This window comes from Cajanus cajan, chromosome 6 (genome assembly GCF_000230855.2).
Source record: "Cajanus cajan strain Asha chromosome 6, NIPB_CcT2T_4, whole genome shotgun sequence".
Taxonomy (NCBI): Eukaryota; Viridiplantae; Streptophyta; class Magnoliopsida; order Fabales; family Fabaceae; genus Cajanus; species Cajanus cajan.
The window spans coordinates 48436371-48463524 of record NC_138522.1 but is presented as its reverse complement, the minus strand read 5'-3'; the positions used below and the strand labels follow the sequence as shown (position 1 = coordinate 48463524).

The 27154-nt window shown below is 31.8% G+C and overlaps 1 protein-coding gene across 36 annotated transcripts; it reads right to left on the bottom strand.

Annotated features, from left to right (window-relative positions):
* Nucleotides 1-961: 961 nt before the first annotated feature.
* Nucleotides 962-26725, bottom strand: LOC109788676 (Tetratricopeptide repeat (TPR)-like superfamily protein). 36 transcript variants are annotated; one of them, XM_083077421.1, is made up of 14 exons: nucleotides 23861-26725; nucleotides 22326-22441; nucleotides 21634-21816; nucleotides 21423-21528; nucleotides 14625-14687; nucleotides 13547-13618; nucleotides 10370-12696; nucleotides 7989-8105; nucleotides 7817-7885; nucleotides 5277-5370; nucleotides 3291-3484; nucleotides 2432-2566; nucleotides 1850-2326; nucleotides 962-1415 (listed from the first exon to the last, which is right to left on the bottom strand). In XM_083077421.1, the coding sequence occupies exon 1, from the start codon at nucleotides 26511-26513 to the stop codon at nucleotides 23964-23966; it is 2550 nt and encodes an 849-aa protein (XP_082933547.1). In that variant the 5' UTR covers nucleotides 26514-26725; the 3' UTR covers nucleotides 962-1415; nucleotides 1850-2326; nucleotides 2432-2566; nucleotides 3291-3484; nucleotides 5277-5370; nucleotides 7817-7885; nucleotides 7989-8105; nucleotides 10370-12696; nucleotides 13547-13618; nucleotides 14625-14687; nucleotides 21423-21528; nucleotides 21634-21816; nucleotides 22326-22441; nucleotides 23861-23963. The 36 variants fall into 36 exon arrangements, 30 of the variants coding, with proteins under 30 accessions (XP_082933547.1, XP_082933546.1, XP_082933562.1 ...); XM_083077420.1 differs by lacking the exon at nucleotides 21423-21528 and having other exon boundaries at nucleotides 1850-2045; nucleotides 2159-2326; nucleotides 14625-14819; XM_083077436.1 differs by lacking the exon at nucleotides 21423-21528 and having other exon boundaries at nucleotides 1918-2045; nucleotides 2159-2326; nucleotides 14625-14819.
* Between the last annotated feature and the right edge of the window lie 429 nt (nucleotides 26726-27154).

The window sequence follows — 27154 nt, the reverse complement described above, 5'->3', positions numbered from 1 at the left end:
ATGCTGCCATTATAAAAGAAAATTAAAAAATTCATTCACATAATTTGTATAGTTATTAAAAATTATGTATAATTATTAAGGATAAAATGAAAAAGATAAAAGAGAATACCAATTAAAAAATTCCTTTAATTAATAGTATTATAGATATAAATATAGATTGATAAACATTAAGACCGGGCAAAACTTTGGCTAGTTTCGTCAACGACTCATTTTGGAACAAGTATTCCTATTGCAAGACAATTTGACGAGTTTACACTCTTATATGGCTGCGGCTTCCAGAAATGTAAATTAAAAAATCCTAAATGAAATTTGATGCCAGAATATTACACCAATTCCAGAAATGCCATTGCCCTCAAGACTGCTAAAAATTCAGTCATATAATCACAAACTTGTATCCGTGGCAGAAATACATTTCCCTTCAAGACTAAATCAATTCTCTTGACTTTAACCCACATTCAACATCAATCCAACACTAGCATAGCTGCAACCTTTGTACATTGAAAAATGCAAAACTTCTGTAATTGAGTTTCCAAACACACCCTAAACACTACGGCAGCAAATCAAGCAAACTATACAAAATCATTCACCATCTTATCACAAAAAAAAAAAAAAAATAACTCCTTTTCAGCTACCAAATACAACCGGGTGAATTAGAACAAGTGAGAGTGAGAAAAGAAACCAATCCAAAATAAAGGCATTAACCAATAACTGCCAAATACCATCATGCTAAATTTAAAATAGACCTATCTTAAGTTATCAGCAATTATTTTACCGCTTGTTTCACTCGTGTTTTTTCCTTCAAAATATTCACCCAACATTCGGTCTAAATCTTCTGGTGTGTATTTGATGTATTTCTGAGGATTCTTTTCCCAGTCTCCACTAGAGGCCAGCGACACAGTAGGTTCCCAATTATGCACTTATTGCAAGGTACTAATAAATCATACAAAAACCACAAGGCATCAAAAGCAAACATAAGTAAATGTATTTTTGTTTCAATGGGGAAAAAGACATCATTTCATATTCATGGATACAATTATTCCCCTACATATTAAATAGGAATGACATAAATTAAAATGAGAACCCACCCAAAACGATTGACAAACGATCTATAGGCTACCAACAAGACTTCAGCAACTACAAGCCTGAGAGACTCTTGCAGATCGATGTCAGGAACTGTCCACTGAGATTATCTCTAATGGAGTTCCTCAAACATAACATTCAATTTCTTAAACCTAATAACATAATACATGTAGACATGTCAAAACAAGTAAAGACATTACTCATAAAGAAGCATCTGAAAGGCTACCAGTCCTAAATGAAGCACCACTACTGCTTCAAGTTCCACCATCGCCGCAACCAGTATCACTCCTGCCACCTGATGGGCAAAGGCCCTAAATAGATAAGCACTGATCAATCTGCTGAGAAAAGAATCAAAATTAAAAAAAATAGACGAATTTAACAAATATTAATGTTAAGAAGAAATAGAGCATTCGCATGAAACCAAACATCAGGAAAAAAACAAATCAATCTACTAGAACACCTTCATTGTCAAAAACAAAAGGGTAAAATAAGTTTTTGTTCCTATTCCTTCCAAAATTTTTCTAGTTCAGTTTTAGTCCTTCTAAAATTATCTTATTTTAGTCCCTGAAATTTTGGAATGCAGAGTTTTTTTATCTTCAAAGTAGTTTAAATAGCTACTTAAAACCATTGTTGAGTTGAGCATTACCAATGTACTTGGAGGACTAAAATGATGCATTTTTAAATTTGGGGGACTGAAATAGGACGAAAAAATAATTAAAGAGACTAAAAGCGAATTTTGATCATTTTAGAGGGGCTAAACATATTTTACCATTATCCATGTGACATCTAAGAAAGCTGCAAGACATGTAATGGTCAGCAAGGTCACTAGAAGAAGACCTTTGCCCAAACATTTCTTTTTTATTGATTTGCATGCTGCTGAACAACCCTCCTATGTCATTGGCTTCAGGCCTTGGCTTCAGTCATCCCCTAGCAAATCCTTGGCCTCAGACCAAGAACAGAAGAGGCTTAAGAAGAAAAAAAGACTTTCAAGCACCAAAACATGTAAAAAATTGTGATCTAAACAAATTAATAACCAAAATATATTTTGATAATTTTAGAGGGCCTACACAAATTTTACCATTATCCAAGTGACATCTAAGAAAGCTGCAAGACATGTAATGGTCAGCAAGGTCACTAGAACAAGACCTTTGCCCAAGCATTTCTTTTTTATTGATTTGCATGCTGTTGAACAATCCTCCTATGTCGTTGGCTTCAGTCATCCCCCAGCAAATCCTTGGCCTCAGACCTAGAACAGAAGAGGGTTAAGAGGAAAAAAGACTTTCAACCACCAAAACATGCAAAAAAATTGAGATTCAAAGAAATTCATAACCAAAATATGTCGAATACATACCTCCAAACCCATCTTACAATATAATGAATATTGGTTTGCAAAGCTTGCATTATTCACACAGTTACATATGCTAGCTGTGAAAAATCATCACCACTCTCAAATTCCAGAAAAAGCTGCATCAAAGTGGATTGATAGCTGCAAAGTTTAAAGAATTTTGACCAGGTCAAATATGTGAAGATCAGATCTACGATAAAGATCCTGAAAAAAATTACCCACACGCATATTAGAGAAGAGTACAGCATTATCCTTCTTACAAAGGGAATGAAAACTGAACTTTAAGAAACAGTTTCTCTTATATATAAATAAATAAAATAGAAGAATGGGATTGCACAATTCCCTCATAGACATCATCATTTTATAATAAGGAAAATAAAACTCAAGTTCAAATAGTTGGAAATATTTGATAGGCTCAAGACAGATCTAATCACTCATTATTTTCTAGTTCTACCCTATATCCTAAGGCTGCTACCACAATGGCACAACATTTGGTATTTCAGGTTCATCAATAAAAAATAATTCTTTCCTTTAGATTCTGAACTAATTCTATCAATAAGATATCCTTTCAATAAACCTACAAAAGAAACACCTAGAAACTAAGTGACCAAACATGTAACATGGCATGTCAATCTCTCAGCATATCTAACAAAGAAATGCACTAAAATGTCCATGAGCAGAATAAATCAGAACTGTAAAATAAATTTTAAAAATCTTAACATGTAAGGAATGATAATAAATAATGACCAACAAATTTGTCATCTCATCAATGAACACTGCAAAAAAATGTTAAAAGATATGGCTACAAAATTGGGATCAGACAACACTCAATTTACTCAAACACTGAACTTACTCAAAAAAATACCTCACATAGTTAATCACAGAGCGTGTCAAAGGATGGACAGTTCCATCTGTTACTGCAGTCTTTATAGCATCTTTCTCGATTTCCACTTCAAATTCTTCAAAGGTCTCCTGAGCTCTTTGTGCAAGATGTTTTGTCAAACTAGTTGCAGTTTCTTTTATTCCAGAGCAAGCTTTACCTTTAAGAAGAGTTTCAATCTGAAAAATGTAAGGACATTATTTATTGCAAGATTATAATACTACTGCAAAATGCCTTGTTCTTGTTTTATGAACGAAAAAAAAAACAACTACCAAAACCTAATATGTATCATGATAGTCAACTATATAACATTTAGTGTGGTGACTAGTGTAAAGTGTAAACCTCCATCAATTAGAAGTTGAAAGTAAACACTGGCAGATGACACTAACACAGGCCCATTCTAATGACAGAATTATAATGCCTTAATTGAAGTAAACACTGTGGCACCTATTAGAGGGTTTTTTTTTTATATTTACTAAACAGTTTTTCTCTTGAATGGTATAAATAATTTAAAAGTGGCAATAGTATGGTTCCAAACTTTTACTTAATACTTTTAAAGAAAAAATGTCCGTATACATGAAATATCAAGAGTGTAGTACCCTTTCATGGTAGTCACAACTCACAATTTATCAAAGTCAACCATAATAATAATGTTAAAACATAAGCCAGAGTACAAGACCAAAGAATTGGAGTTCAGTGATTGAGACAAATTTCAGGATTTTATGATAGAGCATTCTTTCTTAAAAGAATAATAATTAAATTAAAGGCCTTTTACTAATAGTAGTCTCATCATAGACAACTGAAAAGGAAACTACAAATAAACTTGTAATGCAAGTGAAAAGTCACTGACATGTATAGGCACTAAAACTTTTATGTGATAAATTAGAAAAGTCAACTGAACATAAAACAAAATTTTACAAATTGACCACTTAAGATTTTGGAAACCAATACACAAAAGAGATAGCATCAAGATTCGTGATTTTGCATTTCAAAGGGAGGGAGAGAGATACAAACACAGAGATAAAGACACATGCAAACTTGTATCCAAAAACAGGCAGATAAAGCACACATACACAAATAAAGGCAAACACGGAGACCAAGATAAATCACACAAAGACAAGGCATAGGCACAGATAGACACCGGCACAAACACATCACATGTAAAGAGACACACAGACAAACATAAACAGCAAGCATACACATAAACAAAGAGATGAAGACATAGCATACACACAAACACAAATACAAGGCATAGATATGCACACACATAAAGACACAAACACACAAAGACATACAAGCAGGCACACACATAAACATACAAAGACAAAGACAAACACACAAAACACTCATAGAGATAGAGCATAGACATAAACAAAAGAGATAGGGCACAAACTCACATACTTTAAAGATAATCAAAAAGAAAAAAGTGTGAAAGAATACAAAAGATATCAAGTTCTAGAGTCACAAACAACATGCGCACATACACTTCAAAAATAATCAATGGCAAAAAGGTGTAAAAGAAATAACGAATGGGTTACAATTTGTTTGTACAACTAATGATGGGCTACTATCACAAAGACCAAAACCCAAAGCTTAGCTTATGAAAATCATGATCCGGCAGGAAAAAAAAATCAGTTGGTCTGAAATTGAGCTTCTGCTGCAAGGAATATCAAAGTTACCAACAATTTTAAATATGTTTCAACTCGTAAACCAGTTGTAAACTATAATCAATTTTAAAACTAAATTTTAATTATAATAGTTTCAAAAACAAGTTTGAAACGATAATCAAGTTAAAACTGATTTAAATTATAGACATTTTATCCCTCTTTTTACCTTGTTAACATCAAATATAAGTATGCTGTTATGGTTATGGTTATACCCACAGATAATAAATTCACAGAACATAATATAAAATAATTATCATTATATATAAGAAGTGAAAGAAATTGGAATAATAAATATGAACAAAACCTTAGGCAATCTTGTCCGATGGCGTCTTGCAATGCCACTGCTTCTTCCTCTGGCATCTCTTCGACATGACAAAAAGATTTTCGGTTTGTTGCATCTGATTGAAATAAAGGGGAAAAACACAAAAAAAAACCAACTTCTCTAAAAAAAACTACTTCAACAATGAAAATAAAAAATAAATAAAGAAAAAAATATTTGAAATATGATTTTACCATATTTTCCCAATTACACCAAAAGCTAGGAAGAGTGTATTTATAAATGTGGTTAAAAAGCAACTCAACAAAGAAAAAATAAAATAGACATTCAAGAATTTCAACAAGAATGGCTTTTCTTGAGTTTTGAGGAAAAAAAGAAATTGCAACTTTAAAAACATCAAATAGCTCTTCAATTTCAATCAAGAAGGGGTGCAGAATTAATTTGTTCAACAATGTTTTCTTGACTTTCCTTTGCAGCCTTGGCAGAGGAAGAAGACAATGACCACAAGGGTCGTAGAGACAGAAGCGTTTACCTAGTATAGGGGAGATTATACTAGTACTTTTGCCTGTCCTTCGGCTTCTTTAGTTGCTTCGCTCTTGAACTATGAAGAGAGAAGAAGCAGAGGACAGAGGACGCAACACAAACAAGAGAACTCGGAAACAGATATTAAGGGGGGTGTATTGGTTTAGGATTTCATAGGATTTTAAAAGACTTTTTTTGAGTAAAAAAGTCCATTGGTATTCAATCAGGATTTTATGTCACTTAAAAACAATCCAGTGGTATTCAATCTGGATTTTCAAGATTTTTTAAAGAGTCCATTAAAATCCACTGGTATTCGTTTGAGATTTTTTACAACTTAAAAATAATCCATTGGTATTCAAAAATATAAGGATTTTAAAGGATTGTTGTGTGAGAGGGATTTTGAAGGACTTTCTAGTGTTATCTATAAATACCAGAATCATAAAACAATCCCATCCAAACCCAACGGATTTTGAAGGATTGTTTGAAGTGATTTTTCAAGTGTTTCAATAATTTTCAAGTGAGTTTTTCATCTTTTTTTTTTCTATGCTCCTGTCTTCTCTATTTTTTCTCTACTAATAATATTATACTATTATTCATTGCTCATATATAATATTGCAGTACCGCTCTCATCCCATTCTCCTATTTTGTGAAACTCTGATATGTAAATGATAGTGTCATTGAGTTGCTCTATTTTTCTATTTGTTCTCTTTAATTGACTTGCTTTATTTTATTTTATGTAGTTGAATTTGTTCCTTTATATAACAAAAAAAAAATGCTTGAAATTTTAGTGGTAATTTTTTTATAACACACATCAAGGAAAGAAAAAGGTGAAAGATGAAATTGATATCATAATCTATATATATATATATATATATATATATATATATATATATATATATATATATAAGATGAATTTGTTAGGGTTTCTGTGAGTAGAATGAGATGAAAATGGATCTTAGTTGGGGGAAGAACCCTCTCAGCATAAAAACTATGAACTCTCTCATTCCTTTGAATTTGTTACTCTTATCCCTCCTTTTATGACTCAACAATTATTTTATTTTTTTTACTATGATTTTTTTTTATTTTTATATTGTGAAATTAAGATTTTTTTATATTTTTAAAAAAGAAAATTAACATAAGACATTGTAGTATCTAATTTTTTAGGGTTTAGAATTTATGCCTTTATTAGCTTATTTTTAAAAAAATAAAATATTTTTAAAATATTTGTTAGAATAATTTACATTTATAAATATCATTAAAAATTATCATATAATATATAACTAATATATATATATATATATATATATATATATTCTCTATATCTAAATATTTTCTCAGTATCGAATATACTAATTTTTTTTATATAAAAAATTATCTTTTGTTTCTATATTTTCTTTTTTACATTTTTGTTATAATGATTGAGATATTTGATCCATTTGGATAGCCAAGATATATTCGATCTTGTATAATTGGTGTGCTTCTAAAAATAATAATATAATTTTATTGATTTTGTCTCTTATCTATAATTATTTATATAACTGGTTTTCAACATATATTATTTTACATGGAAATAATAAAGAAAAAGGAAAAGAGAAAGAAAACTATGAAGCTTGGACCAAGGAGGATTCCGATGAATTGTTACAATTGATAGTGGATACTATAAAAAGATGATAGAATATTATGGAGAATTATTATTATTATTTATCTAGACATTATTGCTTTTTTAATTATTTTTATCTTTGACTCTTTTTAAATTTGAATGTATGAATTTTTTTTTAAATCTTATCAAATGTCAAAACTCCACAAAATCCCACAGAATCCATTAAAATCCTGATTTAAAAGTCTTGTAGAATCCATTAAAATCCTAATTTTAAATCTTGTAGAATCCTGCAAAATCTTAAAAGTCGTGAAAATCCTGCAAAGTCTTTTAAAATCCGCAGGATTTTTTTCCACTAAAAAAGTCCTTTAAAATCCTAATCCAATACACCCCCGTAAGTGTTTTAGACAAGTGAATCCATTATATCAAAAGAGACTGCCACCACAACCTTAAAATCATCCCCAGAAATGTGCACTCCGGTCATTTTGTAGAAAAAGTAGTATAGATTAAATTAAACCTACAGAAAAACAAAAATGTCATGGGTTCTCATATAATTAAGTAACTTTTAATACTAGCATAAACTTTGCAAAATTAAATTTAACTTCAAATTACTCACTTACCAAGTGACAGAAAACAATTCTTGAATTCACCAAAGAAAAAACAACACACTTCTTGTACCTCTTGTCGAGATGCAAGATCACACACCAGCCTAGCCCAGCAGCCCCAAGTCCCAACACCTGAAATACAACGGAAACATGACCATTGAAATTTGCATACAGCGGATTAGTATCCTCTATCATCATTCTTGTTCATGCATGCAATCAAAATAAATAAATAAAAAATTTTAAAAAAACATGAAAAAAACACCGGTTTGGAAAACAAGAAAACGCAAGTTCAAGAAAGAACCAAGACCCAGAAAGAGAAAGAGGAATCAAAAACAGCAATAAGGACAGCGAAGGATCCAGTCTCATCATAGCACTCCAAAAAAAGAAAAACACCGGTTTTGAAAACAAGAAAACGCAAGTTTAAGAAAGAACCTAGACCCAGAAAGAGGAATCAAAAACAGCAATAAGGACAGAGAAGGATCCAGTCTCATCATAGCACTCCAAAAAAAGAAAAACACCGGTTTTAAAAACAAGAAAACGCAAGTTCAAGAAAGAACCTAGACCCAGAAAGAGGAATCAAAAACAGCAATGAGGACAGCGAAGGATCCAGTCTCTCATAGCACTCCAAACAGAAGAAAAAAAAAACAGAGAGAATCAAAAACCATAGAAACAAGAATCGAGTTAACTTCAAAATCAAAGAAGGAAAAGCAATCACAAGGTAAAGAAGAGAAAAGCAAGATCAAAGAAGGAAAAGTAATCACAAGGTAAAGAAAGAGAAAAGAAGGACATGGAAGAGGTACTACAGAACGCTTAAAATCCTAGTGAGTAACGAAGACAAACAACAACTGAAAAGTGATCGAACATGATTGACAGTGAAAAACCCAAACGAATGATGAGTGAAACAGAGTCGCACTATATTATAAATTGAGAGCAAGAGAGAGGAGAGGGGGGGGGGGGGGGGGGGGGGCTAGAGACAGCGAGTGAGGAATAAACTCGCGGCAGTGGAACGGATTGTGAGTTCGTTTCAGTGGAAGAGAGAAAAGGTCTAAATAGACTTGTTTTGTCGAACAGTTTTTTCGCATTTATTAGTAATAAGTTAACACTATTAAATATTTTGCTAAAAAAATTGGTAACAAAAATTACAACTTAACGAAATAATCCTTTAAGTTTTAAATATTAAATTGTTATAAAATTTTGTTTATTTTAATATAGATATGATATTTATTTTATGTAATTCAAATTTATAAATAATAAATATTTTTCTATAAAAATTATATTTTATATTTATTATAAATAATTTATATTGTTATATAAAACTCTATTAATCATTGAATTTTTTTTAAAATATATATTAAAATTAAATTTAACAAATAAAAATTGATTAAAAAAAGTGATTAAAGAGACTCTTAAAAAACGTTTTCAATAAAAAAAGACTTACTAAACTCGTTTAATATAATTATCTAATTTATATATAAAAAGTTTTTAAAATCTTTAATATATAATTATTTTTTACTGAAAATATAGTCTAAAAATTACCTTATTCTATTTTTTTTTCTTTTCATTTCTTTTCATACATCCCTTTAGTGGTCTCATTTTAAATAAAATAATAAAAGATTTGATTTCAAGAATTAAATTAATATAAAGTTATAATTGTTAAATGAATAATCAATAATTAACATTTTAATATATTTTCTGCTAAAAGATAAAGTAGATCTGTGAAGTATAATTGTATAAAATAAATTAAAATTTTCTAACGTTAGAATTAATCCATGTACTTAGTTTTCATACAAGCTTTCCAATATTTTTTTACCAATAAAAATTACAATAATAATCTTATAGTTCAAACCAGTGTTTTAAAAACCGAACCGGTCATTGAACCAGTGAAGGTACTAAGTCAATAGGTCAGAGATTAGACCGGTCGGTCACTTATTAAACTGCATGCCCAGGATTCTATTAAAAAAATTAAAAAAATATTTATGTTATATATATTTCATACCTATAAATTTATTTAAAAAAATCACTTAAAGAAACTCCAAAAAAAAATTACAAACACATTTTAAAATTTAATTAAAAAATATTAATAGTATTTTTTTTTTGTTCGTCCCTGGAGTATCCATTGGAGGCACCTCAAAGAGTGGGATAGCTGACCCCAAGATTTAACGCGGCTGCATACACAAGGCAGGATTCGAACCCCTGACCTTGCTTAAGCGTGGATCAACCCCTACCGCTGAACCACACGCTTGGGATTAAAAAATATATATATAAAAAAAAAAATATATATATATATATATATATATAAAAATAAAATAAAAAATATTAATAGTATAAGTATTTTACAAATTATTTCGTTGATTTTCATAATATGATGTGCATTGTTTTGTATAAACTCAATGAACCTGAATCAAATAACTCAATTAATGAATCTTATAACTTGATGCGACGGTGTAGTGGTGTGACGGAGTGGCGGTGCAGCGATGTGATGATGCGGTGCGGTGGTGCGGCTGTGCAACGGTGCAGCAATGTGATGGTGCGACGATGGTACGGTGCGGTGGTGCGATAGCGGAATGGCATACGGTGTCCTAGCAAGCTAGCAACGCAAGTTACACAACAATGAACAACCCAACAAGTCTCTGGCTCTCTACAACTGCAACTAGTGAAAATGGGGTTGGGTTTGTGACTTTGTGTCTCAAAATCAAAATCTGAAAAGGAACTTAGGGTCTGGGAAACAATAAGTGTAAGCGCAGTGTGCAGCAGGGACATTTTAAAATCGAAGGTTTTATTCTAAAATTTTCAAATTAAGAAAACGACGTCGTTTAATTTTTATTTTTTCAAAAAAAGTGATGACCCGGTTTGGGTCATGAAACCCGCGAGTGGATGGTTCAACCGAGATTTTAACCGGGTCACACTGAGTCATACCAAGTTTGTTGCACATCTGGTCTAATCAATGGTTCGGACAGTCAAACTACCAGTTTCCGGTTCTATCGGTTCGAACTATTCGAACCGGTCGTTCGAACCGTTCGAACCGGCCGTTCGAACCGTTCGAACCGGCCGTTCGAACCGAGTTTTAAAACACTGGTTCAAACTCCAAATTATACATATATAATTTCGATCCCTTACCATTAAACTGATTTTAGCAATTTAGAAGTTCTCTTATTTAATTATTCTTTGTACTATAAGGTGATACGATAACAATTTATTTAAACTATTAAAAAAAATATAAAATAATTATTTATTTCTTCAAAGATAGAAAATTGCATATTTTAAAGTACTCAATTTAGAAAAACATATAGAAAAATATTTGTTATTAAAAATTAAATAAAAAAATGAACAATTAATATATATATATAAAAAAGAAAAATAATATTTTGGACCAGTTTAAGATACATATTTAAAGAATATCATAAACTCTATATTGTCGTCTTATAATAATTTTGAAAATAGAAACATAATGCATGATCTTTTTTATAAGTTTTTCTTTTAAAAAAATAATTTATTCAAAGATCATATTGGATTAAACATGTCAATTTAATTCAAGTTCAAGATTTAAAATTTAAATCTATATGTAACCAAACAAGTTTACCCGACCCACAAACTAGCTCATTCAAAATATCTACAAGCTATACTCTATTACAAAGAAGAAAAAAGAAATAACAAAATAATATAAAAAAACATAAACTAATTTTTTGTCACACAAGGTTAAACTTTTTGGCAAAGGATTATCTCTCACTTTAATTACACACATGAATACATTTCTAAGAATTATCAAAATAATCTTTTCATAGATCTTATAGATAAAAAAAAATAGAAACATGTAATTTTTCATTATGTGATTTAAAAATATATATTTTTACTTAGTGATGTAGTTTGTTTTGATATATCCTCTAATATTTAAATTTAAAAAATTATTTAAATAAAGATATTTTTAATAGAAATTCTATTGCAATCGAAAAACTTAAAATTAAAATAAATATTACTTTGTAAATATCATCCGTATATGTAATAGTGTTATGGTTTTTATCTTCTCACTCACAGTTCTCTTCAAAGACCTCAATGGTAAGCTCTCTAACATTGCTCGATCACAAACATCAAGAGTGTTCCACCTCCCATAATGTTGTCTGGGACCACCAAGGCTTTGGATACATTTGTCCAAATTAATACGGTATCAACTATTTTATATAAAACATCTGTCCATAAGACTAGTTAGAGATTAAAATGAGCATAACAAATACAAATAAAAAGAAGAAAGGGGGCATTATATAAACATAAAAAAAAAAGCCTTCTTTGCATCTTAAGCTTTCGCTTCTGCCTGCTCATTAGATCAACTGCATCTTCTATTAGATACAGTCTTTGAGGTAGACCATTAATGCACAAGTGACAGCTGCATGAAAGGGAGTTCCTAAGGAAAGCTACAAAATGAAGGCTGACATGCATTAATAAATGACTCAAACATATTAACTCACTTCCAGTAAAAACAGCCACGTTGTCACAAGATAATCCATTAAATACAATATGAAGCAAATATATTAATGCAATAATCAAGGTAAGTAACTCAATACAAGCTATTCTATTTTAGAATATCATTTCACTTAATAGATGCTGAAACATAATAAAACAGCAAGTCATTGAGACACAACTTCACATACTAGAGACATCTCCAATGACTGAAATCCCCTCCAATGTATTCAACATCTTTGTTCGACAGCATGAAATATTCATTACATATCTGAAAATATACATTAAGATTATGTACTAAATAAAACAAAAAATAGACAGGCGTATTTATAAAAGCAAATATGAAACAATTAGACAATATGATATATGCTTGTTTCATTTGGCTCTTCACTTTTCCGACTAGGCAAACGTGACGGCTTGCTTGCTAGGTTTGCATACAGAATTGGTTGTTGGGCAAATGTAAATAGTGCTATAAAAAAAAAAAGCAACATACTACTTGTGTGAATCAAGGAGGTAATATAAGTTTAAAATCTAACAAAAAGCAAGTATTAATAAATAAAGAGTTAATCATTTATACATTGTCAGTGTAAAGTTTTTTTACACTGGTAACCAATCATATCTTTTAATAGTGTCATGTCAGTTGCTTATTTAATAAAATAATAATAAAATAAGCAACTTAAAAAGATATGATTGGTTGTCAGTGTAAAAAACTTTACACTAGCAGATGATTAACTCATAAATAAAATAGAAAATAGACAAATGTATTTATAAAAGCAAATCTGAAACAATCAGACATGATATATGCTTCTTTCATCTGGCTCTTGACTTTTCCGACTAAGCAAAAGTAACACGAACAATAAGCAACATACTACTTGTGTGAATCAAGGGAGTAATATAAGTTTAAAATCTAACCAAAAAGCTGAGAGAAGAACAAAGGAAAAGTGCATCACAAAGTAAAAATTATATTCTAGTATAGTTAAACTTATTGCAATCTGCTGATTTCCCATCTTGACCGGCCCGTCCAGCTCCTTGATAGTAGGCTTCCAATTATTTAAGATTTCTTCAACTCTATAATTAATAATGCAGGAGAAATGTACTTGAAAAACAAACTTGTGGCCAACCATAGTGGATGATTCTTCTGACATTTTTGATTTGTTAATACCCATTCCAAAAGCTATCGCGGCAACAATGACCTGATTAATAAAACACATGCATACAGCAAACATGTTATTTGAAAAATCATTTTATGGTTCCAGAATGAAGGAAATGATTGAAATTCTGTAGTAAACACAAACAACATGGGAATAAACAAGGGTAAAAACAATTCAGATCCGTGTCTCGAAATCACCAAACTTACACAAAATTCAGCTCTTCATTTTTTTGAGCGCTTGATTATGTAAAGACTTAAGCAGTAGAAAACAATAAATTACAAAGAAACACCAGACTTACTAATAAATAATAAATTCAACTATTAAAAAATTATCTTAATTTCTTTTATACATCAACTTACTCCATACATAATTTATTTTATGGACTAGCTTCTTAATTTTATTTTATTTTTATAAAAATATTTAAATTAAGATAAATTGATTTTAATATAGAAGTAATAATTTAACCAATATTAATTTTTAAAAAAATTAATATTTAAACAAGAATTAAGATAATCACATTTTCTATAAAATTGTAATAAATACATCAATTAACAAAAAATAATCAATAACCAACACAATCTTTCCTAATCTTTGAAAATATCAAGTCATTTTATATTTGATTGCACATTCAAATATTTTAAATATTAACAACGTTTAGATCCAATGAGAACTTTAGATACAATGAAGATCATCCATGATGCATACATCAAAATTCACATCAGCAAGCAAGGGATTAGAAATAGTCAGACAACTAACTACAACAACTTTGATTATTTTAAACCAAATCTAAGAGCCTTCATACAGAAAATATCGGAAAGGGGCAAGTAGTTAGTCATATACATACAAACAAGAATGAAGTTCAATTCAAAATTAGAGAAGGACTCCAGCCTCATTGCACCCCAAACACAAGAAAACAAGAATCATAAAAAATAGAAATAAGAATCGAGTTCAACTCAAAATCACAGAAGGAAAAGCAATCATGATCGTATCTCAATTTAATAGACAAAAAAAGATAAAGAAAAGAAAAGCAAACGAAAGCACTACTTACACTTGTCCATGTTCTTCGGCTTCTTTATGTTGTCTTAATGTTGTTTCTGGAAGGCCATTTGAACTTCGAAGAAAGAAAAAACAGATGAAAGAGGCGCGGAAGAGAACTCTTCGAAGATAGAAGAAGCAAAAACAGAGGAAGAGCACAGACACACTTAAGAACGCTTAAACTCCGGACACAGTAATGCATTTCTGACTGGTGTAATCAATTTAATTATTATTGTCAGTTTATGAGCTAATTTTTTATTAAATATTAATTATTAAAATATTATCTTAATTCATTTTATTAATCAATTTAATTCAAGGTTAATTTATTTTATAGGCTAAATTTTCATTTTATTTTTTTTTATAAAAACATATTTAAAGAAATAAAAAAAAATGGAAAATGCAGGAAAAACCAAAACAAAAAACTAGAAATTGCAAAAACGAAAAAGCACATCTGTGCAAAAAAAAAATAGAAAGAAAAAACTGTGAAACCCCCACATCAGCCAAGGTGGTAATATATTAATAATACAAAGGTGCTTACATTAATATTTATTAAATTTGTTAATTTATAATTATTAATATTTAGCTTGTGTAACATAGGGATAAATACTTATTTTATGCAATTCAAATTTATAATTAATAAATCTTCTATATATAAATTATATTTTAAACTTATTATAAATAATTTATATTGTTATATACAACTCTTTTAATCTTTGAAAACTTTTTAAATACATATTAAAATTAAATTTAACAAATAAGAATGATAAATAAATAAAAAAGTGATTAAAAGAAACTCTTAAAAAACACTTTCATTAAAAAAAAACTTCCTAAACTCGTTAAATATAATTGTTCTAATTTAAATATAAATAGTTTTTTTAAATCATTAATATATAATTATTTTTTACAGAAAAAATAATCTAAAAATTATCTTATTCTACTTTTTTTTTCTTTCCATTTCTTTTCATACACCCCTTTACTGATCTCATATTAAATATAAAATAATAAAGGATTTGATTTGAAGTTATAGTAGTTAAATGAATAATAAATAATTAATATCTTAATATTTTTTCTTCTAAAGTGAGAATAAAGTAGATGTGAGAAGAATAATGGTATAAAAGCTTTTTTTAAACTAAAATTAACTCATGCACTTTTTAGCAATAATAACTTTAATGTTGAAACTCCACATCTTATGTATGTAATTACAATTGCTCACCATTAAACAGATCCTAGTAATTCAAAAGCTCTCTTATTTAAACAGATCCTAGTAATTCTCTATGCTGATACAAGAACAATTTATTTAAACTTTTCAAAAAATGATTATAAAATTATTATTTATTTCTTAAAATATAGATAATTGCTTATTTTTAAAATAATAAATTTAGACAAACATATAGAAAAATAGAAATAAAATTATTATATTAAAAAAAATTAAATAAAAGAAAAACAATTTACTCTGGCCAGTTTATTATACATATTAAAAGAATATAATAAACTCTATATATATTGTCAGCTTATAACAATTTTGAAAACTAAAACAAAGGCATGATCTTTCTATAATTTTATATATATTTTTTAAATTATTATAGTCAAATTCAAAAACAGGTTTGGGGCCACCAAGATTTTGGGATCCATTTGTACAAATTAAAAAGTTATCAACTATTTTATAATAAAACATAAGTCCTGTCCATAAGACTAGCTAGAGATGATAAAGAGCATAACAAACCCAAATAAAAATAAGAAAGTGGGGGCATTATATAAGCATAAAAACAACACCCTGTTTGCAACAAACTTGCTATCTCAAGCTTTGGCTAGTGCCTGCTCTTTAGATAAATTGCATCTTCTTTTAGATACGGTCTTTGTGGTAAACCATTAATGCACACGTCACATCTACATGAAGGGGGTGTAACACCCCAGTTTTTATTTCATTTTTTATTTTATTTTATTGAGAGTATTTTGGTAATTTTTATAAATATATAGGGGTGATTTAGTAGCTTGGAACGTGTAACGTAATAAGTTATTTCAGAAGGCCCAAAAGCCCAATATGAGTGATTCAATAGCCCAAAACGAGCCGTTCCCAAGCTAGAACGGACCGTTCCAAACTAGAACGGGCCGTTCCAAACTGGAACAGGCCGTTCCAAACTACTGAATTGACCTATAAAATGTAATTGAGAATGGAGTGTTTCAAACCCTAGAACAGGCCGTTCTGGATGGAGTACGGGCCGTTCTAGATGGAGTATGGGGCGTTTTGGAGGGAGTACGGGCCGTTCTGGATGGAGAACGGGCCGTTCTGGATGGAGAACGGGCCGTTCTGGTTCAGTCCCAAAACGGGCCGTTCTGGTTTCAGAACGGGCTGTTCTGCATGTAATTTTTACACATGATGAAGGGGTACAGAACGCGTCGTTCCGGATTCGGAACAGGCCGTTCTGGCCACTCCTGAACTTCTATAAATAGAGTTGGGTGGTTGAGGAGAAAATGAGGTTTTTAGAGAGAAGTTTTAGAAAGAAGGACTCTGGGTCTGTGAGCTCCTTTCTCTCCCAAATTTCTCTGTATGATTCCTTTTCTCCTCTAGATCACTAATGCCTTCTGTCTTTTCTTGAAATTCGGACTAGGAAGCTTGCTTTGGGTGGATTGAAGTTACGGGTTGAGCTTCGGAAAGGGAATTCCGCTTCTTGGCTATTTTGAGTCAATCTTCAGGTAAGGGAAGCTAGATTGTAAAGTTGTTGGTTGTATGTGAGTTGGGAACTCAGTTGGGTACTTAGGTTGATTAGTATGAGTTGTGTTATGTGATGAAAATATTGTGTGTTGCTAATATATGATTAAATATTTACTAATGATGTTGTTGGAGATGCATGTTGTAGTTAAGTTGTGAAGTTGTTTACAAGTTGTGTGTTGATCTATGATATTGTTGAAGCTAGTTAAAATTAAGTTGATAAAGTTGCTATATGTTATCTGTGGATATGTATATGTTGTGAAGTGCATGATGATAATATTGTTAAGTTGTTAGAGAAAAGTTGTATGTTGTTATAAAGTTGTATGTTGTGCCATGTGTTAAAAATATATTATTTTATGATGATTGAGTTGATTCTACTGTTTAAAGTTAAAATGAGATGTTGTGTTGTTAAAATGTGTTGTTAAACAATGTGGATGAGTTGTTATGCTGATAAACTATGTTGTTCAAGTTGAATGTTGATTGAGATGATGAGTTAAAAAGTTGTATGTTATTTAAGTTGTTAAGCTGATTAAGTTGTGATGATGAGTTGTGATCACTAGGACTAGGGGAGATATTTTTGAAGTTGCTCATCCTATTGTGTGGATTGAGATAGTTGTGGTGCTCTGAGAGCCCAATTTGTTGAAAAACCCTCCTTGGGAAGTTGTCTCTTGGAGTGGACGTTGTGTTGTTCTCCTCTAGGACTTAGTTGATCCCGTGTGTGGGAAAGGTCGAGGCACACGTGTACAAAGCGACCATGGTATAGGGGCCAGGCCGAACTATAGTTGCTCAAGTTGTCTATTCAAGTTGATATAAAGATGCCTATTGTTGTGAAGTAGTATAAAGTTGTTTGTTGTTGTAAAGTTGTAAAGTTGTCTATTGTTGTAAATTTGAAAAGTTGGGGACATATGGTGAAGATATATGTCCTATGTTGAGATACATAGTACTAAGGAGATAAGTTGAAAGTTGTTTTAAAGTTGAATCTTTTAGTACTATGTGAGCGACATGGAAATAGTCGATCCATGTCATGGTTGAATGACCAATTTGAGTAATGTATCTAGTTAGAAATGTAGTCTTTGACTAGGTACTGGAGGGTGTTTGGTACTAGAAGGACAGTGAGTGGGCTAACTCCATATGTGGATTGGTGATGCAGCCAAGGCCGTGGTAGGCTCATACCCAAACCCTTCTATCCTGACAGTAGTACTGGACTTCCGAGTCTAAGTGGCACACATGAGCAATCACCTATTGTTGTCTATACCTGGTTCTCTTCGGAGTTCCTAACATTGTTCTATACCTGACCTGGTTGAGATAGGTCAAACATTGGATTGGGTAGGGTTTATGCTACCTAGACTGCTCAACCTCAGTTATTGGAGATCTCCGAGTTGAAATGCATAACGACGCATAAGTTGTTGATGAGTTGATTTGTTGTTGATAAGAGTTGTATCTATGTTGTTATGTTGTTAAGCTGTGATTGTGTGTATGTTGACCCTATTAAGGATGATGATAGTGTTGTTATGTTGTAAGCTGTTTTAAACATGTGTTGTTGAAAGATGTGTAATATATGTGTTGTTTGTCTTCTGTGTCGGATGTGAAGATGATTATAGTTGTTATGTTGCATATTTGATATTTATGAGTTGTTTATTGTCTCTAGCTTACCCTTACATGTTTCCATGTAGTTTGGACTACGATGATCATACGTTGTATGGGAGCAGGGCATGGATAGACTGGAGATAGCTGCTAGAGGCCACAGGAGGTGCCTGGAGATGGATTTTTTTTTGTAGGCTACCTTATAGTAGCATATTTTGTTGTATATAATTGGTTGTCGTTGGTTGCTTGATTAGCAACTTGTGTTGTAAATATTTTATTATACTATTTTAGTATATATTTTTCAGTAGTGTGTAGTGTTATTCGTAGTGTGACGGCCATGGCGGGTCGTTACAGAACGGACCGTTCCGGAATTGGAACGGGCCGTTCCAAACTACCAAAATGAATGTGAGTTAGTAGCCCAAAACGGGCCATTTGAAGTTGGAACGAGCTGTTCCGGACTATTAAAACTGCCTATAACCCTATATGGGAACGAGCTTGGAACGGGCCGTTTCCAAAATATGGTCGTTGTGAGTAATAAATGCAAATCAGAACGGGCCGTTCTGGTTTGAGAACGAGTCATTCTGGATGTATTTTTTACCCATGATTTAGGGGTCCAGAACGGGCTGTTCCAGATTTGGAACGGGTAATTCCGGCATAGCCTGATACCTATAAATTGAGCTCTCTACCACTCCCAATAGGCAAACCTCTCATTTTCTGATTTCTTTTCTTCTGCTCTCTCTTCTTTCCCTCTACTTTCTGCTTCAGACCGAGGGGAACCCAACGAGGGAGACCAACCAGATCTTGTGTACGTTTAGCTTCTACATATCAAGGTACGGGAGAAAGGGGAATTATTTATGTGTAGAGTTACATGAGAAAATTGGGTAGAGGAGGAATCTCGTAGGATTAGGGGTAATTTAATAATTATTTCTGTTTGAGAAATTGATGATCCTATTAGACTGTATATGTATTGAAGATTAGAAATATGCTAATAATTTGTAAGAATGATGATCTGGGAGAGAGAACGAAATTGTAGAAAAGTGCTTGTGAGCTAAGTTTTGGAACAATTGGGGGTTCTATTGTTTATGTTAAAATTCTATTAAATTGATAATTCCATTTATTATTATATTAATTTATGAATGTTATTATTATATTACTTGATAAAAATTGATGATTTAGATGTGAATTGCTTGAGGTGTATGAAACCCATTATTTTCGATTTATCTGATGTGTGTATGGAATTGAACTATGAGATGTTGTGTGGAATGTGAATGAAATGTGATTGTGGTTCTTCACACCTATGACCAGGGGTGAGCACGGCCCGAGATTGTTACATGGGTATTGTGACCTTGGTTAACATGTCAGGGGTGAGCACGGTCTTGAGTTAGGGGTAACGTGACCTTGACACAGTGTTATATCAGGGATGAGCACGACCTTGGATTGTTACGTGGGTATCGTGACCTTGAATAACATGTCGAGGGTGAGCACGACCTTGGGCTAGATATGCTACAAGGGAATCGTGACCTTGACATAGTTTGAAGTGCAAGATTTATGATGATTGGTGTGATTGAGAATTATGACGTGATGACGATGCATGATTGATTGAAACACGATATGTTGAAATATTTATGAATATTAAGTTATAATGAGATAATATGTTGTGTTTTCTCATGTGCTATATATATAGATGTTTTCTTTTCTCACCATATGATTTGTGGATGTTTTAGGTGAGGAAGATCCGACTTTGAGTGGCACCTAGAATGCCAACCGTTGAGTTGTGGGTGTGCTCTGATATTGTGACATCGGGACAAAGAAGTCTAGGATAAATTTTTATATGTATTTAAAGTTATACCTTTTCTTTTGAAACCAATTTGTAAACTCTCAAGTTTTATTTTCAATTATTATGTTGGTTATTGATAAATAAATGTGAAGGTTTTATGTGAATCCTTTTAACAACTTTGAAAGTTTATTTTTCTTAATTTAATTACATTAATAATTAGAAATAGACTACATTGTATCCACCTAGTAAAATTATCATAAAAAAATAATATTAATTTTTCCATATATTTTCAAGTCTACTCGATCATAATATGAATATCCACCAGACATTCTAAGTATGCCCTTTTTAGTGGGCCTTTTACTGGTGCTCCTTTAATATATTTTGAATATGGATCATAGCATCCAAATGGCCATCATAATTGATAGCTTACTGCGAGATGTCTCGATGTGACAAAGGTAATTTATTTTTCTGACTAATCTTCTGTATTTTCCCAGGTTTGACCTCTTCCTGTTCTAGTTGAAATTTGACATCAGGATCCCTACCAGTGTCATTGTGCTTTGAATTCTTCAAACCTATTTCCTCAAGGATCCATGTATAGTTGTCTTTCAAGTTTCAACAATTTCTTTTTTTTGTCAATCTCATGGAAAATATCATTAATTTTCAAGATTCAAATAAACAGATATACAACAACGAAAGTTCAAAGCTGAGGCAATCAACATAAGATAAAAGTAGTTTGATACCTCATTTTTATAACACCTCTACCACACCACTCTTGCTTTTTAAGTAACTCCAGCCTTTTTTTTCTTCCTGTTTTTCTTTTTATATAGCAAAAGAACTCCTGCTATTCTATTTTGACAACATTAAGAAGTGGAAACCACTAAAGTTGTCCAATATAGAATATCCTAACTAGTGATCTAAAAATTGGAACAGAGAGGTTAATCTGTTAATTACCTTTTTCTAAAGAATGTTAAGTTTCTGTCTTGTTGACCTGCAATTCCTTCAGCTACTTCGTTTGCCTGATTGTGTCATTCAACCTGTGATATTTGGAATCACTTGGAATGGACCATATCAACTAAGCCTCCAATACTTGCAAGATTAATAAGTTAATGCATATGACCATTGAAGAACCTGTTCCTTCAATTTAATGATCAATCAATTAATTCAAGGATCAATTTAGCTTTCAAAACCTTGAATATAACATGTAGCTAGCCAGCACAAAACTATAGAAAATTGAGACAAGCAAATAGAAATTCCCATGGACATAAAGAATATAAGAAATAACTTCAACTAAAGAAAAAAGATCACGCTTCTTGTTATATTGAACTAAACAAAAATATTTTTTTTACGTAAAATTAACAGCTCTATCATAAGTTAATGCATATGACCATTGAAGAACCTGTTCCTTCAATTTAATGATCAATCAATTAATTCAAGGATCAATTTAGCTTTCAAAACCTTGAATATAACATGTAGCTAGCCAGCACAAAACTATAGAAAATTGAGACAAGCAAATAGAAATTCCCATGGACATAAAGAATATAAGAAATAACTTCAACTAAAGAAAAAAGATCACGCTTCTTGTTATATTGAACTAAACAAAAATATTTTTTTTACGTAAAATTAACAGCTCTATCATATCTTACTTTTGCTTTTCCTTAGAATCATGGATGATTTTGATGTAACCAACTCATTGGAAAGAGATCAATTTCCAATTGTACAGGCGGTAACGTACTACTGAAGATTGAAGAAATCCTGAAATCTTGCGGAAGAGAAGAATGATCAGCTTCAACCAGAAGAATCCAAGAGGTACATTGAAATAAAGACTTAAGTTGTCAGCATCAAAAACATATTGTGTAACAACCATATTTTCAAGGATGTTTCTTCGACACAGCAGATATTTGGCACAAGACTATGTGATTAGCTTCAATTTGGTGTATGTGGTCTGTTTGAGGAGCATTCCCTAGTAGATATACAAAGAGATTGAGTAGTATCACTTCATTGATGTTTTGCTTTTTATTTGTTGTTTATTGTTACTTGTTTCATTATGGAGGGTCCTTTATCTCCAATTTCCTCCATGAAACAAGGAAAAATATTAGAAGGAATTCATTAAAACAAAAAAGAAAATTACGAAGAAATTGGTGATAAGGATTCTTCTACCATGAAAAAGGGATTAAGCAAAAACATCAATGAAGTGAAGCTTCTCAATCCCTCTACATATAGTGCAACTAGTCAGATGTTTAAGGTCAAATAGGATATCCCTGTAATCTCCTCTCCCCATCGTTTGAGATATCATTTATTAGGGAATTCCCCTTAAACAGACCATATACTTTATACCAAATTGAAGCTAATCACATGTTCTCTCTGTCTTAATGAATTCCTTCTTTCATTAAAAAAAAAGGGGAGATAAATTGAAGCAATAAGAAAAGTTTTAAAATGTGATCCATCAACCTAAAACCAAAATTAAATTGTTTGTTGTTTAATTCTCCCTTTTATTACTTGTTTGTTGGAGAAATTGACCTATTTGTTATCCCAAGTCATTATAATGGCAACGACATACAACAATCAAACCAAAGGAAATGAAATTTCCAAGTCTTACATATCAATCTAGGTGCAAAATTAAATTGTTTGTTGTTTAATTATCCCTTTTATTACTTGTTTGTTGGAGAAATTGACCTATTTGTTATCCCAACTCATTATAATGGCAACGACATACAACAATCAAACCAAAGGAAACGAAATTTCCAAGTCTTACATATCAATCTAGGTGCATACACTCGAACACAACAAAAAATTTTGTTTGTTGTCTAATAGTAGAAGTATGAAAAAACAAAATGGTAAAGGTACATAATGCATAAATTCAACCAAAAAAATTAAATAAAAATAAAAAAGCATAATTAAAAAAGAATAAACAAAAACAAAAAACAGAAAATTAGGTTCTACAAATCATAAGTGTAAATTATAGAGAATTTCATAATAAAGAAGGAATGTAGGAGTTCCAAGAATGACTGAATTCATTTAGCAAATGCATGAAGCTCAACCGTAGTGACAGTTCTCATATATAACTTTTTAAATGATATTATCGGAATTATAACTTTTGAATCATATATAACTCCTACAAAATCCATATGATGAACAATAACTTAATTATTATCAACATAAGTGATAATTGAAAGCATACCTATTAGTTCGGATAGAAGTTATTTCACAATGATATGGGTTGCATCAAGAAATATTTTTCATGATTGTTGCTGAGAATATGAAAGAAATCAATATTTCTCCACTCAATTCTTGCCCATGATTTGAGGGTGTAGTGGAAGGTAAGGTTGAGGAACATAACCCTGTTTTCTCAACTCAAGAAGGAGACTCTTCAGAATCAAATAGATCTCAACAGATTCCGGGTGATTTCCATCAGCAGCACAAAACATATGGGTTCCACCATTGACATCAATCCAGCTGTATCCAGGTATTTTCTGGACTCTGTTTTCCTTCATTAAACTTCTTACCTTAAGAACACTTGCCCATTCACCAGCATCAGCATGTACATTTGAAAGCAATACATAGTATCCAGAATTTTTTGGGTCCAATTCAAGAAGATGTGTTGAAGCTAGTTTAGCCAACTCGACATTGCCATGAAGCCGACAGGCTCCTAGTAGTGTCCCCCAAACACCTGCATCTGGAGTGAATGGCATGCTCTTTATGGTATCAAATGCTTCATGCAAACGACCAGCACGACCATACAAATCTACCATGGATGCATAGTGCTCCATCCTAGCACAAATCCCATATTCTCCAGTCATGCAACGAAAATAGTGTGTGCCTTCATCAACTAGGCCTGCATGGCCACAAGCAGATATTATAACAAGAAAAGTAACATGATCGGGGCGAATCCTAGCTCCCAACATCTCATGGAATAAATCAAGGCATTCTCTAGGGTAACCATGGTTTCCATAGGCAGCAATGATGCTGTTCCATGAAACTTCATTCTTCCCATCCATCAAGTCAAACACACACCGAGCCAAAGCTAATTTTCCACATTTAGAGTACATATCTATCAGTGCACTTGCAACAAAGGTGTCACAAGAAAATGCATTTCTTATTACATAGCCATGCATCTCTTTCCCATAATAGAGTGCTGATGAATTGGCAGCAGCAGAGAGAGCAGATGATAGGCTCACGGAATCAAACTTGGCTCCACTCATTCCCATTTGATGAAAAAGATCAATGGCCATTTCTGGTTTCCCATTTTGTGAGAAGCTTGAAATCATTGAGTTCCAACAAACACTATCTCTTTCGGACATTCTTTTGAAAAATTCATAAGCAAGATCCAGTCTTCCACATTTTGCATACATATCTGTGATGGCAGATCCCACATTAACTACACTGCCCAGTTGTTTCTTTAGAATATCACAATGCAATTCCTTCCCTAATTTCAGAGCTGCCAAAGCAGCACAAGCTGGCAAAACACTAGCCATTGTTAGGGAGTTAGGCACCATTCCCTCTTGAATTAACCACCTAAAAATGTTTATAGCATCAATATTCAGCCCATTAAGTACATAACCTGAGATCATAGCTGTGCAAACTGCAACATCAACCAAAGTATTTTGCTGGAAAATCTTGCGTGCCATCTTCACATCTCCACCCTTGAAGTATATGTCAATCAGAGCACTCTTCAAATAGACATCAAAAGGTATCCTATGTCGCACTATGTAACTATGAACTTCCTTACAATGTTTGAGACTCCCAGATTTAAGGATAGAAGGAAGGAAACTTGCAAAAGTGACCGAATCTGGTTTGACACCAACAGAGATCATTGCATTAAACAAAGGTGCAGCCTCATCTGTAAATCCATTTTGTACATATCCAGCAATCAATCCATTCCATGTCACTGTATCGGTTTGTGGCATTATATTAAATAACTTGCGAGCATCAAAAAGGTTCCCACATTTCGAATACATGGCAACTAGCGTGTTTGCCACTTGCGAATCAAACTCAAACCCACTACCAATAACAAGACCATGAAGCTGAGTACCAACACAAAATTTCCCTCTCGTAGCACACATAGACAAAACACAAGTATACGTCACCGAACTAGGCTTACAGAAAGAGGTTCTCATTTCACGAAAAGTCTCTATTGTATTGTAAAAATCTCCACATTTCACGTAACCGTTGAGCATGACATTCCACAAAATGTTGTCTCTCTGAGGCAATTCATCAAACACAAGCCTTGCATCATTAATATAACCATTATCTGCATACAACTTGATCAAAGCACTACCAACAAACAAGTCCATATGAAACCCCATGTACCGAATCATATTATGAACCACCATACACAACGACACATTTTTCAAACCTCCACAAGCTTTAATCACATAAGGGAATGTGTATTTGTCAGGTGAAACTTGACTACCCAACATCTTGAAGTAAAACAACAAGGCAAAATCAAACCACCCCAACATGAAAAACCCTCTTATCATCTTATTCCAAGGAAGAGCATAGCACAATTCAAGCCTGAAAAACAAGTTTCCAGCATCCTTGATCCTACCACAAAGAACATACAGTCCCAAAATATTTGAACTCAGTGTGCAAATATCACTCATGCCACCAACAATGACCTGAGTATGAACCTGTCTAACTTGTTGAAGCATAGAAGCATCTGAACAAGCCTGGAACATAGATTCCAATTGGGTTGTGAGAGAATCTTGAGTTCCTTGGGGCGAAAAATGTGATTTTGATATAACATTGTTGCAGATGTTTGTTGCAGTGTGCATGAATTTGGACCTTGAAATTGCAACTCTAAATATAGAGCATAGATTTGTTGTGTTGTACATTTTTCAAAGTGAAAGAGGCATAAACCATAATCAAGTTTCAGAAATCAAAGTTAAGTTGATTCGCTGTTAGAGCATATACCATAATCAAACTTTTCACAATTGGTTTGGTGGCATGTCAAAGCGAAACAAGTAGCAGGAGCCAAACATACGAATATTTTGTTTCATGTTTAGTTCTATTTCCTTTATGCTTGCCTGATTTTATTTTTATTCTTCCCAATAGGACTTCGTTTTTCTGTGCCAAAATAAAAAACAAATTATGAGAATTGTGTTGTGATTTTAATAACAAAATGATTGCTTTATGATACTAATTAATTTTGTCAATTGCTTTTTACTTTGCATAATCAGATAAAAAAACAAATTATGAGAATTTTGTTGTGATTTTAATAACAAAATATTATTTTATGACACTTTAATTTTGTCAATTGCTTTTTTTTTTTGCTTTGCATAATCTGATATAGCATATGATCAACCAATTATTACTAGCAATAAATTGATTATTTCCATGTGATACTGAATTTTAATTATTGTTATATTTTTTTTTGTCTCTTTTAATATTTTACTTTTGATTGAATTGAAATCAATGTTATCAGACTTGATCATTAGGTGACTCGGTTAGAATATTGGATTAGTGGTCAAAAGTT

Excerpts from the sequence above, each read along its gene's own strand:
- LOC109788676 (XM_083077421.1), bottom strand. The coding sequence starts at position 26,513 with ATGTACAACACAACAAATCTATGCTCTATATTTAGAGTTGCAATTTCA.